This window comes from Anas acuta, chromosome 3 (assembly GCF_963932015.1).
Source record: "Anas acuta chromosome 3, bAnaAcu1.1, whole genome shotgun sequence".
Taxonomy (NCBI): Eukaryota; Metazoa; Chordata; class Aves; order Anseriformes; family Anatidae; genus Anas; species Anas acuta.
This window is the reverse complement of record NC_088981.1, coordinates 17,350,493-17,362,622: the sequence shown is the minus strand read 5'-3', so window position 1 is coordinate 17,362,622 and position 12,130 is coordinate 17,350,493. Positions and strand designations below refer to the sequence as shown.

The window sequence follows — 12,130 nt, the reverse complement described above, 5'->3', positions numbered from 1 at the left end:
CTGCTTAGAGGACTGCATTATTTCAGGGCATTGAGACAGAAAATTCATTTCAGGAACTAGTTTTTTCCTTGCAGCACAGCCTTGTGCCCACCCATGCAGCATCATCCACCCTTTGCACTGCAGCAGGGGAGCCAACAGAGAGATGCAAAGAAGCACAACATTGGCCAGAGCCTGCAGGCTCTCTCTAGGTCATGGACAAAATACACATCAGGGGAAAGGAGCAAGGAGCATGCACATAACCCAGTTCCTGCAGTTACTGTCCATGGCAGTGACTAAGTCTGTAAGGGAAAGCCACAGTGACAAACATTTATTTAGTTTGCACTGACCTCTGTTGGCTACACAAATGCTGAAACTTGCAGTGAGTGCATGGTACCCCTTCACTCAAGTAAGACATTTTAGCTGGACCATCTCTCCAGATACATTGTTCAAGAAATACAGCTCATAGACATCAACCCTCTTGTAATTGCACAGTAGAGAAACTCCCATTTGGGTACCTGGAGCTTGGTGTGGTGGTGTCCCTGTGAGGAACCTGGTGCAAGAAGCACTATCCGTGGAAACCATCAGCTCAAAGGATGTGTAAATTTTTGTTCCTGAGAGGTAGGCAGAGTGCTTGTGTATAACTAAGGAGTGCAGCACTAATGTGCTAAATGTCAAAAGAGAAACTGCCAGGGCAGTTCTGTTAGAAAGGCACTAGTGTGTAAAACTGTGAAGTCCTGGCAGACAAAACAGTGCAGCTATCTGAAGGGATAAAAAGGCATTATTAAATGGCAAGTTCATTACATGTTAGGTTATAAGTAGTTCTGAGAGGAGAGGGGAAAGAAAGTTGTAAACTCATTCTTATTATCTCTTCAGCCAGGCAGCTGCATTTGTATTTGGCTATGCGTTAGGATGATCTTGGTCCTGCCTTTGAAGCAGGAAGGAGTGGGCAGCCCCAGAAAAAGTCTGAGAATGGCACTAATGTACTGAAATACAGCTCTAAGTCAGCTGTGCCCTGAAGTGTTCAGTGACCAGCTCTTCCCAGTGAAAAACTGGAGCATGAGCTTAATTTTCACTGTCATCCTAATGCTTCAGAGCATTATAGGATGGGTCAAATCTGCCAGAGTAAAGCAGGCTAGCTGCATTAACAGCAGTGCTGCCCTGACGTTCAGGAGCACTGGCCTTGGATATTTACAGACACCTTTCTGGCAATACTAAATGCGTCAAAATAATGTAGAATAGGGAAACATAAAGTCACTATCTTCAAGTTTGACTAAAACCAGAGCAAGGAATCCAACAGAGAAAATGTATGGGAGTAAGCTCACAGGAAAAGCAATAGCACATAACTGAAATATCTTGGAAACGGAGAGGATTTACACTTCAGTATTAATGGGGTTAATTGAGAGACATTGCCAGGTGAGTACATCTCAGAGCAAGTGTATCCCAGACCGAACATGCCAAACTGTCAGTGTTTTACTCTTGTAAGGTGGAGTTAGAGCATCTCTCAAGCAACACTGCCATGCTTACTGGAATCTGTTTTCCAGAGAGAGTTTGAATGTATTCCCACTGCCTTCAAAGGGTTAAAAAAGAGATAGGATTCATTTCTCACTGCTACAGTGGTTCTTGGCAGGGTTTAAAACCAAAATCAAAGAAAAAAAAATCATTAATGATATATTTTTAATTACTAAATTTTCCTCATAGAAAAATAATCTAGAATCAGGTTTATTTTAATTTGAAGCATAAATGTTTTTCCTTTATTTAAATATTCAGCATTGTGTGTTCAATTCCTGCTGGAGGCATTCTCCAGCTATGCTTATGCAACCAGATTTTGTCAACGCTGGGTGCTAACCCACCTCCATCAGCTGCATCTCCCCCTACACAGGTGCAGAATATAATTTTCTTCTTTTCTGCTCACTCAAATTGGCTCCATTATGAGTTCATTAAAATTGAAAAGTTTAGAAATGGTTGGAAAAAGCGGGAGAGCCACTTCACTTGCAGCTGAGCTGCTAAAAACTGGGGCTGAACAAATGAGACTTTTTCTGAAGTCTCAGAGAATGCATGAACTGAAGCTATCAGTCCAGCCCTCTGCAGAAAATTTCTTTTATTTAGTAAATCAGCTTTCAGACCAAAATATATTTAAATCATTTCTTGTGTATCCAGCACATTTAGAGTAGTTTTATTTAACTAATAAAAGGCTCATTCTAAAAGGCAATTTTTGTTCATTCAATTGAATATCAATTTCCATCCAAATAGACTGTGACACAAATACTGAATAATCAGCTAATAAAAAAAGAAATGAACACTTTACCATTTTCTAATATAAGAGAAAATGTAAAAATTAAGAATCCTGGGTATGCTATACTGCATAATAGCATAAGCACATGGTATATCCCCGCTTAGCAGAAAATGCCAGTGGCATTGTGCTTTGCTCAGACTTTTAACAGTCATGCACAAAGAAAATCACCCTTTCTAACAGAAAATAAAAGCTAACATTGCAAACTAAGATAATCCTAGAATATTTAGCTGTGTTTCTTGCTTGCTGACCTGCACCACAATTTGAGTGAGTGACCAGAAGGGCTTTGACTTTCCATCACTCTACCCCAAATCTTGTTCCCAAGCCCGGGGGGAATGCAAGATGCCTTTCAGGGACTCACAGGAGAACCAATCTGGCAGCATGCGAGGACTGAGGGGAGGCCACAGCTTCTTTGAAGGGTGCACAAGACCGGTAGGGCCAGCCTGTCATCCTGCAGTGAGTCCCAAGTGTTGTCATTCCCCTCTGCTCTACAGGTCTGGCCATCAACGAGCAAGTCCTGCACCTGGTGTCCCTGCGTTTTGGTGATGTTACCAGGAGAATGGGCTTCTCTGACTTCATATGCTGCATGCTGCGCCTTGAAACCATGACCTGTGAGTCTTGCCACTTGGGCCTGGGGTCAGGCAAGGGGCAGGGCAGCTTTATCACAGGGGAGCCTGCAAAACCAGACAGAGCAGTGAAAGGAAGCAAGGGGAAAAGTGCTGGACGCAGTAATGCAGGTCTACAGATTAGCATGGAAATAATGAACCTGCCAAAAGTCCAGGCATGGCCCTGGCATCCCTTTGGGCAGGCTGTTTGCCAAAAGCCAGGTTCTCCTCCTGCCTATGGGGGAAACCAGCGTGGTGCTGGAGAAAAGGGCTGGGAATACAGCAATGGGTGCACTAAAAAGGGTCAGGAAGAAAGGATGGCCCCCAGGCTCCCATCAGATCCCATCAGAACACCTGCAGCCTGCTGCAGCACCACGCTGCCCGGCGTAGCAGCAAACATAATGTATTTTCAGAGCTTCTTCAGGGGCTACTGCTGACAATACTTTTTGCTGCATGCATTTAGCCTGACCTCTGCAGGCTTATTTTGGAGCTCCCATGCACTAAAGAAGACTCATTTTCTAAAATGTCCCTGCACTGGTGCCCTTTAACACAAGCTTGACTGCATCCTGTTCTGCAGCAGAGCTTTCTCCAGGGTGGCATTGTCAGTACCATAGAAAGGACACTACCCAGTGAGAAGCAATGACACAACTGGGGTGGTTTTACCTTGTACTGTACAGTACAGTACCTTGTACAGCCCCAGTAAAACAACACATCTCAAATGGAAGGGTTTCTGTTTTGGTTAAAAGTCAGGAAGTCTAAACCACAAGAAGAGTAAGTGCCTTTTTCTTTTTTAAACCAGAGAGATGTTCCCACCAACTTCAGTACAGTTCTCTCAGCTTTTTGGTAAGGAGAAGGTGTGAGATCCTTCTCAGTGAAACACAAAAAGCGATGTAACTCCAAGACTCATTGACTCACTTTGGAGAATTAGGAAGCAAGTATTCTTTATTAACAGCACTGGGTACGTGGGAGATGGTACTTACTTATGGTATGGTGATATACATATTCATACAATTTTCCAAGAAAGGTCAGGATTTATGTTAATGTTTCTGAGAACTAATTATCATATTGTTCCTCCTACTTTCGTATGCACAGTACCCTCTGGTGGTCACGCTTTGGGGTCTTTCTGATGAAGGCTCTTAGTCTTCTTCACCTTGTACTTTTCTCTTTCCCATTTTGCCCACTCTGTCATTGTTGACCACTTCAGCAGTTTTACTTTTTTCAAACTCAGCTAAGTCAATTGTTTGAGTTCTACTTTGGACACCATGTTCCTTCTTCAGCCTTGATTTTATGGTTAGAGCTGAGTCTTGTTGTGTGAGGCTGATCCAACAATTTAACAATTTCAGCAATCCCTTCGGTTTACTGTATTACACATTTTGTTTTTTATACTCATTGCTTCATTGGTGAGAAAACAAATCCATTTCCTGTGTTGTGTCTCTCTATTGTCCGCCAAGGAAGGAGTGCTTGTAAACAAAAGTGCCTAAAAGTAAGGGTATTCTTTTTACAAAAACATAGTTTTTGCTACTATAATTATAAGCATTTTGACTAGAAATACCGATAGTTAAATAAATCCAGCAATTGTAACCCATGTGCTAAAACACAGTGACACCAATTTAGCTCATCTTTGGAATGAGCTGGGTTTCAGCGGCACATGGAAATAAGCATTCATTTTTTGTGCATGTTTTACCACTGATGTTTTATGGGCTCCCAGTGGTCAGCAGATCTGCCTGGGTGATGCTGCCTAAACGTCCATTTTAAGAAAGTACAGAAGCAGCTCAGAAAGTCAGAACATATCTTGATTTTAACACTTTCATTAAAATCAGGCAAGTTTTAAAGACCCATATTTTTATGATGTCACTTGCTGTAGATAAAAATTCTTATACCTAAAGCAGGACAATAGCATATTTTTTTAACATCACAAAAATATCCTCTTACATTTTAAGTGCCAGAATAAAGATAACTCCTTTAGACTGATTTGGAAAATAATCTCTGAAGTTTCATTGCTGTCTGTAATAAGTGTCTAAAATGCTCTCAAGTCTTTAAGTTATCATTTTACAGAGGGTTTAATATGGAATACATTTTTCAAATCATTGTGGGTAAGATTTTTAGAGGAGAGGAGGATAAGGGAGACAAATCTGAATAAAAGACAGTACACCTTTATGATGATGTGAATGCAGCAGTGGAGATAAACCTGTCCCATTAAACCATTACTCATCCTTTCAGGATAGCCAGTGAAGAGATGGGACTCAAACCAAATGTAGCAGCTTCTTTCCGTACTCTATTTAACTGGAGATAATGAAGTTGTAAAGGGGCAATTCTGCTTAAAGGTAACTTCAGCACTGCAGTTTGTTCCTAGAAAGACTACTGAGTGCAAGCAGCCCTGCAAATACGTCCTTGTCAAGGGATTGGGGGCAACATGGTGATTATTTTGTTCTATACTCTTTCTCCAGAACAGTATATAACGGTTGTGTTTCTGTTAGCCATGTCTTCGCTCTGCTCTGGGTCATAAAGGTAGCTCTGGATGCCTGTGAGCCCAGGAAAAGAGTGTCCTAGGGGGCTGATGAGGAATGGGCCCTTATGCCCTCTTCCTATACCCTCCCAGCAGCCTTCCATTTGTCTAAAGCTGGATAGGTTTTGAAACATTCATGAACTTACAATGCCCTTTCTATTTGGGGTGGGAAACACGCTCCTAGAGAAATGTTTTTGCTGTTTACACCAGCACATTTCTAAGAGAAAAGTAATATCAAAATAAATAGGAACTTGTAATACTGTTTCTACTTCATCCAAATTATTGGGTTTGAACATTTCTTCTAGACAAACAAATAGAAATATGCTCATAGAATATCAATATTGAATAGATTTAAATTTTCTGATGGCAATGTGTACTGCCAGAAAACTTTAAGCAACGTTAATTTCAAATTCCAGATGAATAACAGCAGCATCTGCATTTATATTCCGTGGAAAATGCTTGTAAGGCATAATGATGACTTCAAGAGAATCACTTTCCTCAGGCCACACCGTGATTGCTCACTGCCAGGGAGGATGGAAAACGACCAACAGAAAGTCTCCCTGTGGGAAGATATTTTTCATTAGTTCACCATTTTCCTGTCATTCTTCAGGCACAAGGTCCTATCGAAACAAATTATGAGTAGATGAAAGCAGTTGCACTGAGCACTCCTGTTCCTACATTAAGGGCAACGAAGCTGGTGAAAAGTGTAGAAAACAAGTCTTACAAGGAGCAGCTGAGGAAACTGGGGTTGTTTAGCCTAGAGAAAAAGAGGCTCAGGGGAGACCTTATCACACTGTATGATTACTTTAGAGGCTATAGCAAGGTGGGGATTTGTCTCCTTTGCCAAGCAGCAAACGGTAACATGGGGGGAAATGGCCTCAATTTGTGCCAGGGAGGCTTTAGTCGGATATTAGGGGGAATTTCTTTACTGAAAGGGTTGTGCAGCATTGGAATAGGCTGTGTAGGGAAGTGGTTGAGGTGCCAACCCTGGAGGTCTTCGAGAAACATGTATACGTAAAACTCAGTAGCATGGTTTACTTTAGTACTAGGTTAAAGGTTGGACTAGGTGATTTTAGAGATCTCCAACCTGAATAATTCTATGATTCTATGATTTTTTCCAAATTCTGGACCTGTAGTTGGGACGTTTTTACAGGCTGTGATGCAAGGGCTAAGGCAGAGGGGTACTCAGCACAGAAATAAGATCTGGGTAGGCAAGACATTGCACGTGGACCCCTGAGCAAGGCAGAGAATCCCAGCACAAGGGCCATAGCTCTGCTATTCGGCTGCTATGAACTTATTTTGCAGACTGCATTGCGTTTTTGCTTCCTCCTCACAAAATAAAATTTTCTTTGTTCTATACCTAGATGCATTTCAAAACTTAGCAAATGGTGGACCACAACTTTTCGTGACGGCAATGGAGGTAAGGCTGCTTGTTCCTTCTTTCCAGCTCCACAGTGGGACCATGTTAGCAGGATGAAACTAAAGGTGGTGTGGTAGCACTACGAATGTTGCCATGAGTTTTGCTGCTGACACCAACAGTGGCAAAGGTTTTGCTTGGCTGTGTGTGCTTAATGGACAGCCAGGAAGTATTTCTCTGGGGCTCTCCAGCCACAGTCATGCAGCCTTGCTGATGTGAGGACAGCTCTGTGGTGGCCATCCATGTCCAAAACACTCGGTCTTCCCTTGCTGCCCCCATCCTGTCACTGGTGGAAACATTGCATTGGGGCGAGACAAAACCTGCACCCCCCAGGCCACAGGGAGGAGGTTGGAGGCATTGACTTCATGCCCAGGGTGCATTTTGGGGACAAGGTTTGCTGATCACCCAAAAACTCAATGCGCTGGGGCTTCATCAAGGTGAGATACCAGTGGAGCGAAGCAGACAAGGCCAGGAAGGTGGCAGCTGTGCCCAGAGGATCTTGGCAGAACAAAGTGGGTAACATGAGGTCAGCTTGCAATGGGGAACCAGGACTTGGTGAGATATGGCTGCTGATGAGCAGCAGGTGGTGGCTGTAATATTTACCAAGGAGGTTAATATTAGAGCTGCATCATTCCCCAGGCACGGGTTATGTTTGTAGCTGCGGTGATGCTTGGTGCAATGAACGGCCAGTGTAAGAGCATCACGGTCCTGTCCTGTAGCCTGAGAACCTGTCTGTGCTTGAGAGCAACAAAATTGGTGTCTTCAATGATGTCATCATGCAGGGCTGAAAAGGGAAGAAAACTGGCTATTTCCTCCTGGAAAGTACCCAGTCCAGTGGAGTATGATGGGGGTGCGAATGGTCAGAACTGCTGGGTGTCTCACACTGCTGGACTTTTCTGGGAATAAATTCATACAGCAACCACCAGACAGCATCGTGGCATGGAATAGGCAGAAAATGGGGAGGTTTCTGGCTCCTTGGGGATTTTGGTGGGGGGGAAAGGGTGTCTGGGTGGGAGCACTTTGTGGCAGGGATACGCAGTGGCAGGAAGATTTAGGGAGATGGTGTCAATCCTCCGGTGCTTCACCTTTTGGTTGTGCATTTTTTCCCTACATTTTTTTTTCTTTCCCTTTTCCTTTTAAAATACATATATAGCTTACTTATTTATTTCTTTATAAAGCTTATCTACCGTCTTCTGTTCAGGCAGCCTGCCGTTGCTCTACCCTCAGCACAGCTCCTTCTATCTGCAGCTGATCAAATGGCTGGTGAAAACAGAATCCTATTTAAAACTATTGTGGAAAAAAGAAGAATAAAATCACAAATGCGGCCTGCACAGTTTGGCGTGTGCCCCCCCCCCCCAGGTTTCCATGGCAATTGCCCACCCCGCGCAGGGCACTCTGGGAGTTGTAGTTCCTCCACCACCAAGCCATGCTGGGGAGAAGATGGTGGCAAACCCCCCACTGCCCATCCCCTTCCCAGAGGGGGAAAAAGGGTGTATCGAGAGATTGTGATTGGGTTTGTGCATGGTCTGTGCTTCCCTCCACAGGGTTTGTGGTCCCTGTGTGGACTGTGTGTGTTTGTGTACCTACAGACCCACAGGTGGGGGCCACAGGTAGATCACCATCCCTGCACTGATTGCTCCTGTTGCAGCTACTGCAATTTGTAGTGGAAAGTAACTTATGGAAGGTTTTTTTGCACCTGAATTGTAATAATGGAAAAAGACAGTCCCAAAACCCAGTAACGGTTCTGTGCAGGACAAAAGGACTACAGTGACTGGGTCCCAGCCTGAGGGTACCAAGACATAAGCCTCAAGACTTGGTGTATCATCACTATCTAAATGTGCCTTTTCTTTTCCTCTTCCCAGTGGCTGACGCTTGTCATGTACATCTGAAGACTTGCCTGAGCTCAATGTGGCTGGTGAGAAATCTCCTCAGTACTATACACACTGGGACGAAAGGGGTAGGTGCCCATAAGTTGGCCACTGTGAACATGGGTGGGCTGCTTTAGCTAAAGCTCACCCTGAGTTATGGTTGGTTTTGAGAGGTAGAGAAAAGGTGAGAGCTGGGGAGAGGTTGCCAGGTGAGTGCTACAAAAGGAATTGGACTTCAAGCAATTTTTTATTTTGAAATCAAGTGAACTGCTGATGGTGTTATCAGTTGCTCAGACCACCAAGGGCTCAGTTAGCCACTTGCCCTCTCTTTCCTCCTACGGTGATACATGTTCAGTAGATCAAGTAGTAAAATTTATCTTTTTTGTCTTCTTTTGAGAGATGGAACTACTCCTTCATATCTTACATAGAACCTGCAAATTTAAAGCCAACTAGAGGGTTAAGGATATAACATTTTTAGCCAGTCTGTTTTTATGTTTTTAACCAAAGTGTGTAATTTAATTTACCTTTGAATATCAATCCCCACCTTGTGTTTCATTTGATGTTTATTCCTTTCATGTCAGGCCTGGAGAGTTTACCTGAATTTCCCAACTTTGCTAGTTGGTTCTAGTGAAGGACTCTGCTTTTTCCTACAAAACTTGTCCAGTTTATTCATCCATAAACCACCTCAGCTACTGTGCTTCTGGCAATCCACTGGAATGCAGCTGTTCCCAGTTGCAATGGTAAAGCATTAGTGCTGGTCCCAGACAGTTAGCACCGAGGAGAAAATGGGGACAAAAACCCAGTCCTTAGAAAAAAGGCACAATGAAGAGCCAGAAGCCTCCTGCCATTGTGTTGAGGTTGAATCCAGGAACTCACTGAGCACCCTTGGGCAAAGTCACTCACTTGTCACACCAACCCTGATCAAAACTGAGTGAAGAAAAATAAAAAAACATGCCCCGTCTTCCCCCGGGATCTTAACTGGAATTCAGGGACTGCATCCATATGAGTCTTCTTATAGTCAGGTATTGTGATAAATAATAACACATAAACAGAATTTCTGGTATCTCACATCCTATTTCTGAAGGTCATTGACATTGGATGCCAGCTTCAGTGAGAAGTTAAAGGAGAAATACATAATCTATTACAGGCCCCAGAGGAGAGAGCATGGTGGATTCAGACCCAAGGCAGGGGCAACTCTGTGCCTTTCATCCTTGACTTCAGGACATCATTCATGCTCAGCTGCTCCTCTGTCTTGTCTGCTAATTGCATCTGGTAGACACAACTGCAGCAGCAGCTGAGCTTTACTGCCCATCACTGTGAAGCTTTCTCCCCTCTGAGCTCTGCTTGTACATAGTTATTTACCTAGATGTTTGCCTTTTGCAGACTTGCCTTGGACAAAACTCTTTCCCTTTGTCACAACAAATCTGTATTTTGATGTATTGATGTTGTATAGAAACATGTTATTCATAACACAACACCTGCCCCTTGCACCACACAATGTCATTATGTAAATATGAGACTCAAAGCACCTTGTTTTGGGGGATGAAGTTGCTTAAATTGCTGTCTGAAAAAGATATTCATAGTCTATTTAGTCTCCTTTCTTCCTTTCATGAATCATTCATAAACTGATCATAAGTTCTGCAAATATATCATTAATCACAACTTTCACTTAACGGTTTTGAATGAAATTATACCTTTAGGGTGTTCGTAAGCAGTTCACATCAACAATTTACCAGTTGCTTACAACTGGTGATTGGGCAGTCACAGCATGGGCCCCTCAGAGAACTGAAACTCTATCAGTTAGAGCCTAAAAAATCATGAGTGATGTGATGACGTGGATTTTGTTGGAAAAAAATCTGTTGGAAAAAATACCCTCAATTATTTCTAAAGACTGGTCTCCAGCTGTCTGTGCTCTGAATGAGTCTCTTTGCCTTAGTTTTAGGTGGCTTTTCTGCTCCTTGGTGTGAGACAGCTTGAAGCCATCCCATACAGAAGCCATCCGTGGGGCTCTTGAAAAAACAATAACTGTGAAGGCATGAGGTCAGGCTTTCTTATGGATAGTCACTTATGCTCGATGGCACTCAGATGTGTGGACTGATAGCCCTTCTCAGGTGAACTGGAATTGTTTTGGAGAGAGAAGAAAGAGATCCATGGGGAAGCTGGTAGTACCTAATGGCCTAGGCAGGCTGGAAGTGCTGACTGTAATCGCCTCTCATCTTTGTGTAAATAGTATGGCTGGTTTTCCTGCTTCACAGAAGCCAGGAGCAGCTCTGTTAACTCCCTTGCAAATAAGAACAGAGTCAGGCCGTTTATTTGCAAGGACTGTTTATTGCTTAGGTAATAAAACCAATTATGACAGTTTTTCTGAATTAATTCTTAATTTGCTTTTGTGACATTTCTAAATGCCAGAAAAAGGTTGAAGAAATTATTTGTAATTAATAAATAGCACCAGGAGATTTGCAATTTATTTTTTTTTTACACTTTATTAAAAGATAAGGAAATCTTGTGTATGCTCCTCAGCTGTAGGGATTCAACTTTACTTGCTATGTAAATGAAGAGGCATATTAGAAACATAGAACATTGTTCAGTGGGCTTTTTTTGTCTGATTTCCAGTGTGTGCATCAGGACTGTTTGGGAAGAGACAATTTTATCTGAATTGCATTTTCTTTCTCTGTCCTGAAGTCTTTAAAAGGGCTTCTTCAGATAAAATTGCTGCTCAAATATTTAACTTAAATATGCTAAGTAACTGTAGCCTCTCAGTAGCCCACACACAAACTCCACTTCCATACTTTTATCATGATGATAAAAGCGAATCTAGTGATCTATTCCATTCAACTATTGAATAAAAATATCTCTGAAGTCTCTCTTTGTGTAAATGCCAAAAAGATGGATGCAAATGTTGATGGGTGAAAGCAATTCAGGGTAGTCATGGCAATATCATTCATACCATGCCTCACCCAGACCCTCTGCGCAATTTTCCATCAAGGTATCCACACACAAGCCACAGATTCACGCGTCTGGCAGTAAGGCATTACATGCTGGAGCAACAGCTACATCACAAGGTAAAGTTATTTTTCAGCAATGTCTCATTCTGCAGCTTGGAGAGCAGTCTTACGCAAGCAGGGCTGCTGTATCCACCATTTCACAGAAAATGTGGGGCAGAGGAAAATCAGTAAAATTAGACAACTACGATATCTTTCAGTCATTTTGAAACAAATCAATAAAATTAGTGCATAAAAAACAATTGTTAAAACCTTATTTTGCAGACAATATATTACTTTTCCTCCATTTGGGATATATTGATTTGTATGGAAGGTAATTCTGCCTGTGATGAGACAAAGATCCTTGGCTCTAATAACTTAGTCTTGCCACAGACTAGAACGTTTTTTTATCAAAAAGCTAGCAGCAGATCACAGACATCCCAGGTGAGAAACATCAGTGATGTGTAAGGTTGAAATATGTAAG

General features: G+C 42.6%; 1 protein-coding gene across 9 annotated transcripts in view; it reads left to right on the top strand.

Moving 5' to 3' along the window:
- The window catches only part of CAPN13 (calpain 13), a 47,474-nt gene extending 36,057 nt beyond the window's left edge, over positions 1-11,417 (top strand). For 3 of the 9 annotated variants that reach the window (XM_068675899.1, XM_068675898.1, XM_068675893.1), the window contains exons 19-21: positions 2,764-2,880; positions 6,745-6,800; positions 8,660-10,252. In XM_068675899.1, the coding sequence (XP_068532000.1) occupies positions 2,764-2,880; positions 6,745-6,800; positions 8,660-8,686 (200 nt within the window). In that variant the 3' untranslated portion in view covers positions 8,687-10,252. Of the gene's footprint in view, positions 1-2,763; positions 2,881-6,744; positions 6,801-8,659; positions 10,253-10,601 lie in introns of those variants that run through there. The other 6 variants (XR_011094536.1, XR_011094535.1, XM_068675896.1 and 3 more) reach the window with 6 other exon arrangements.
- Positions 11,418-12,130: the final 713 nt, after the last annotated feature.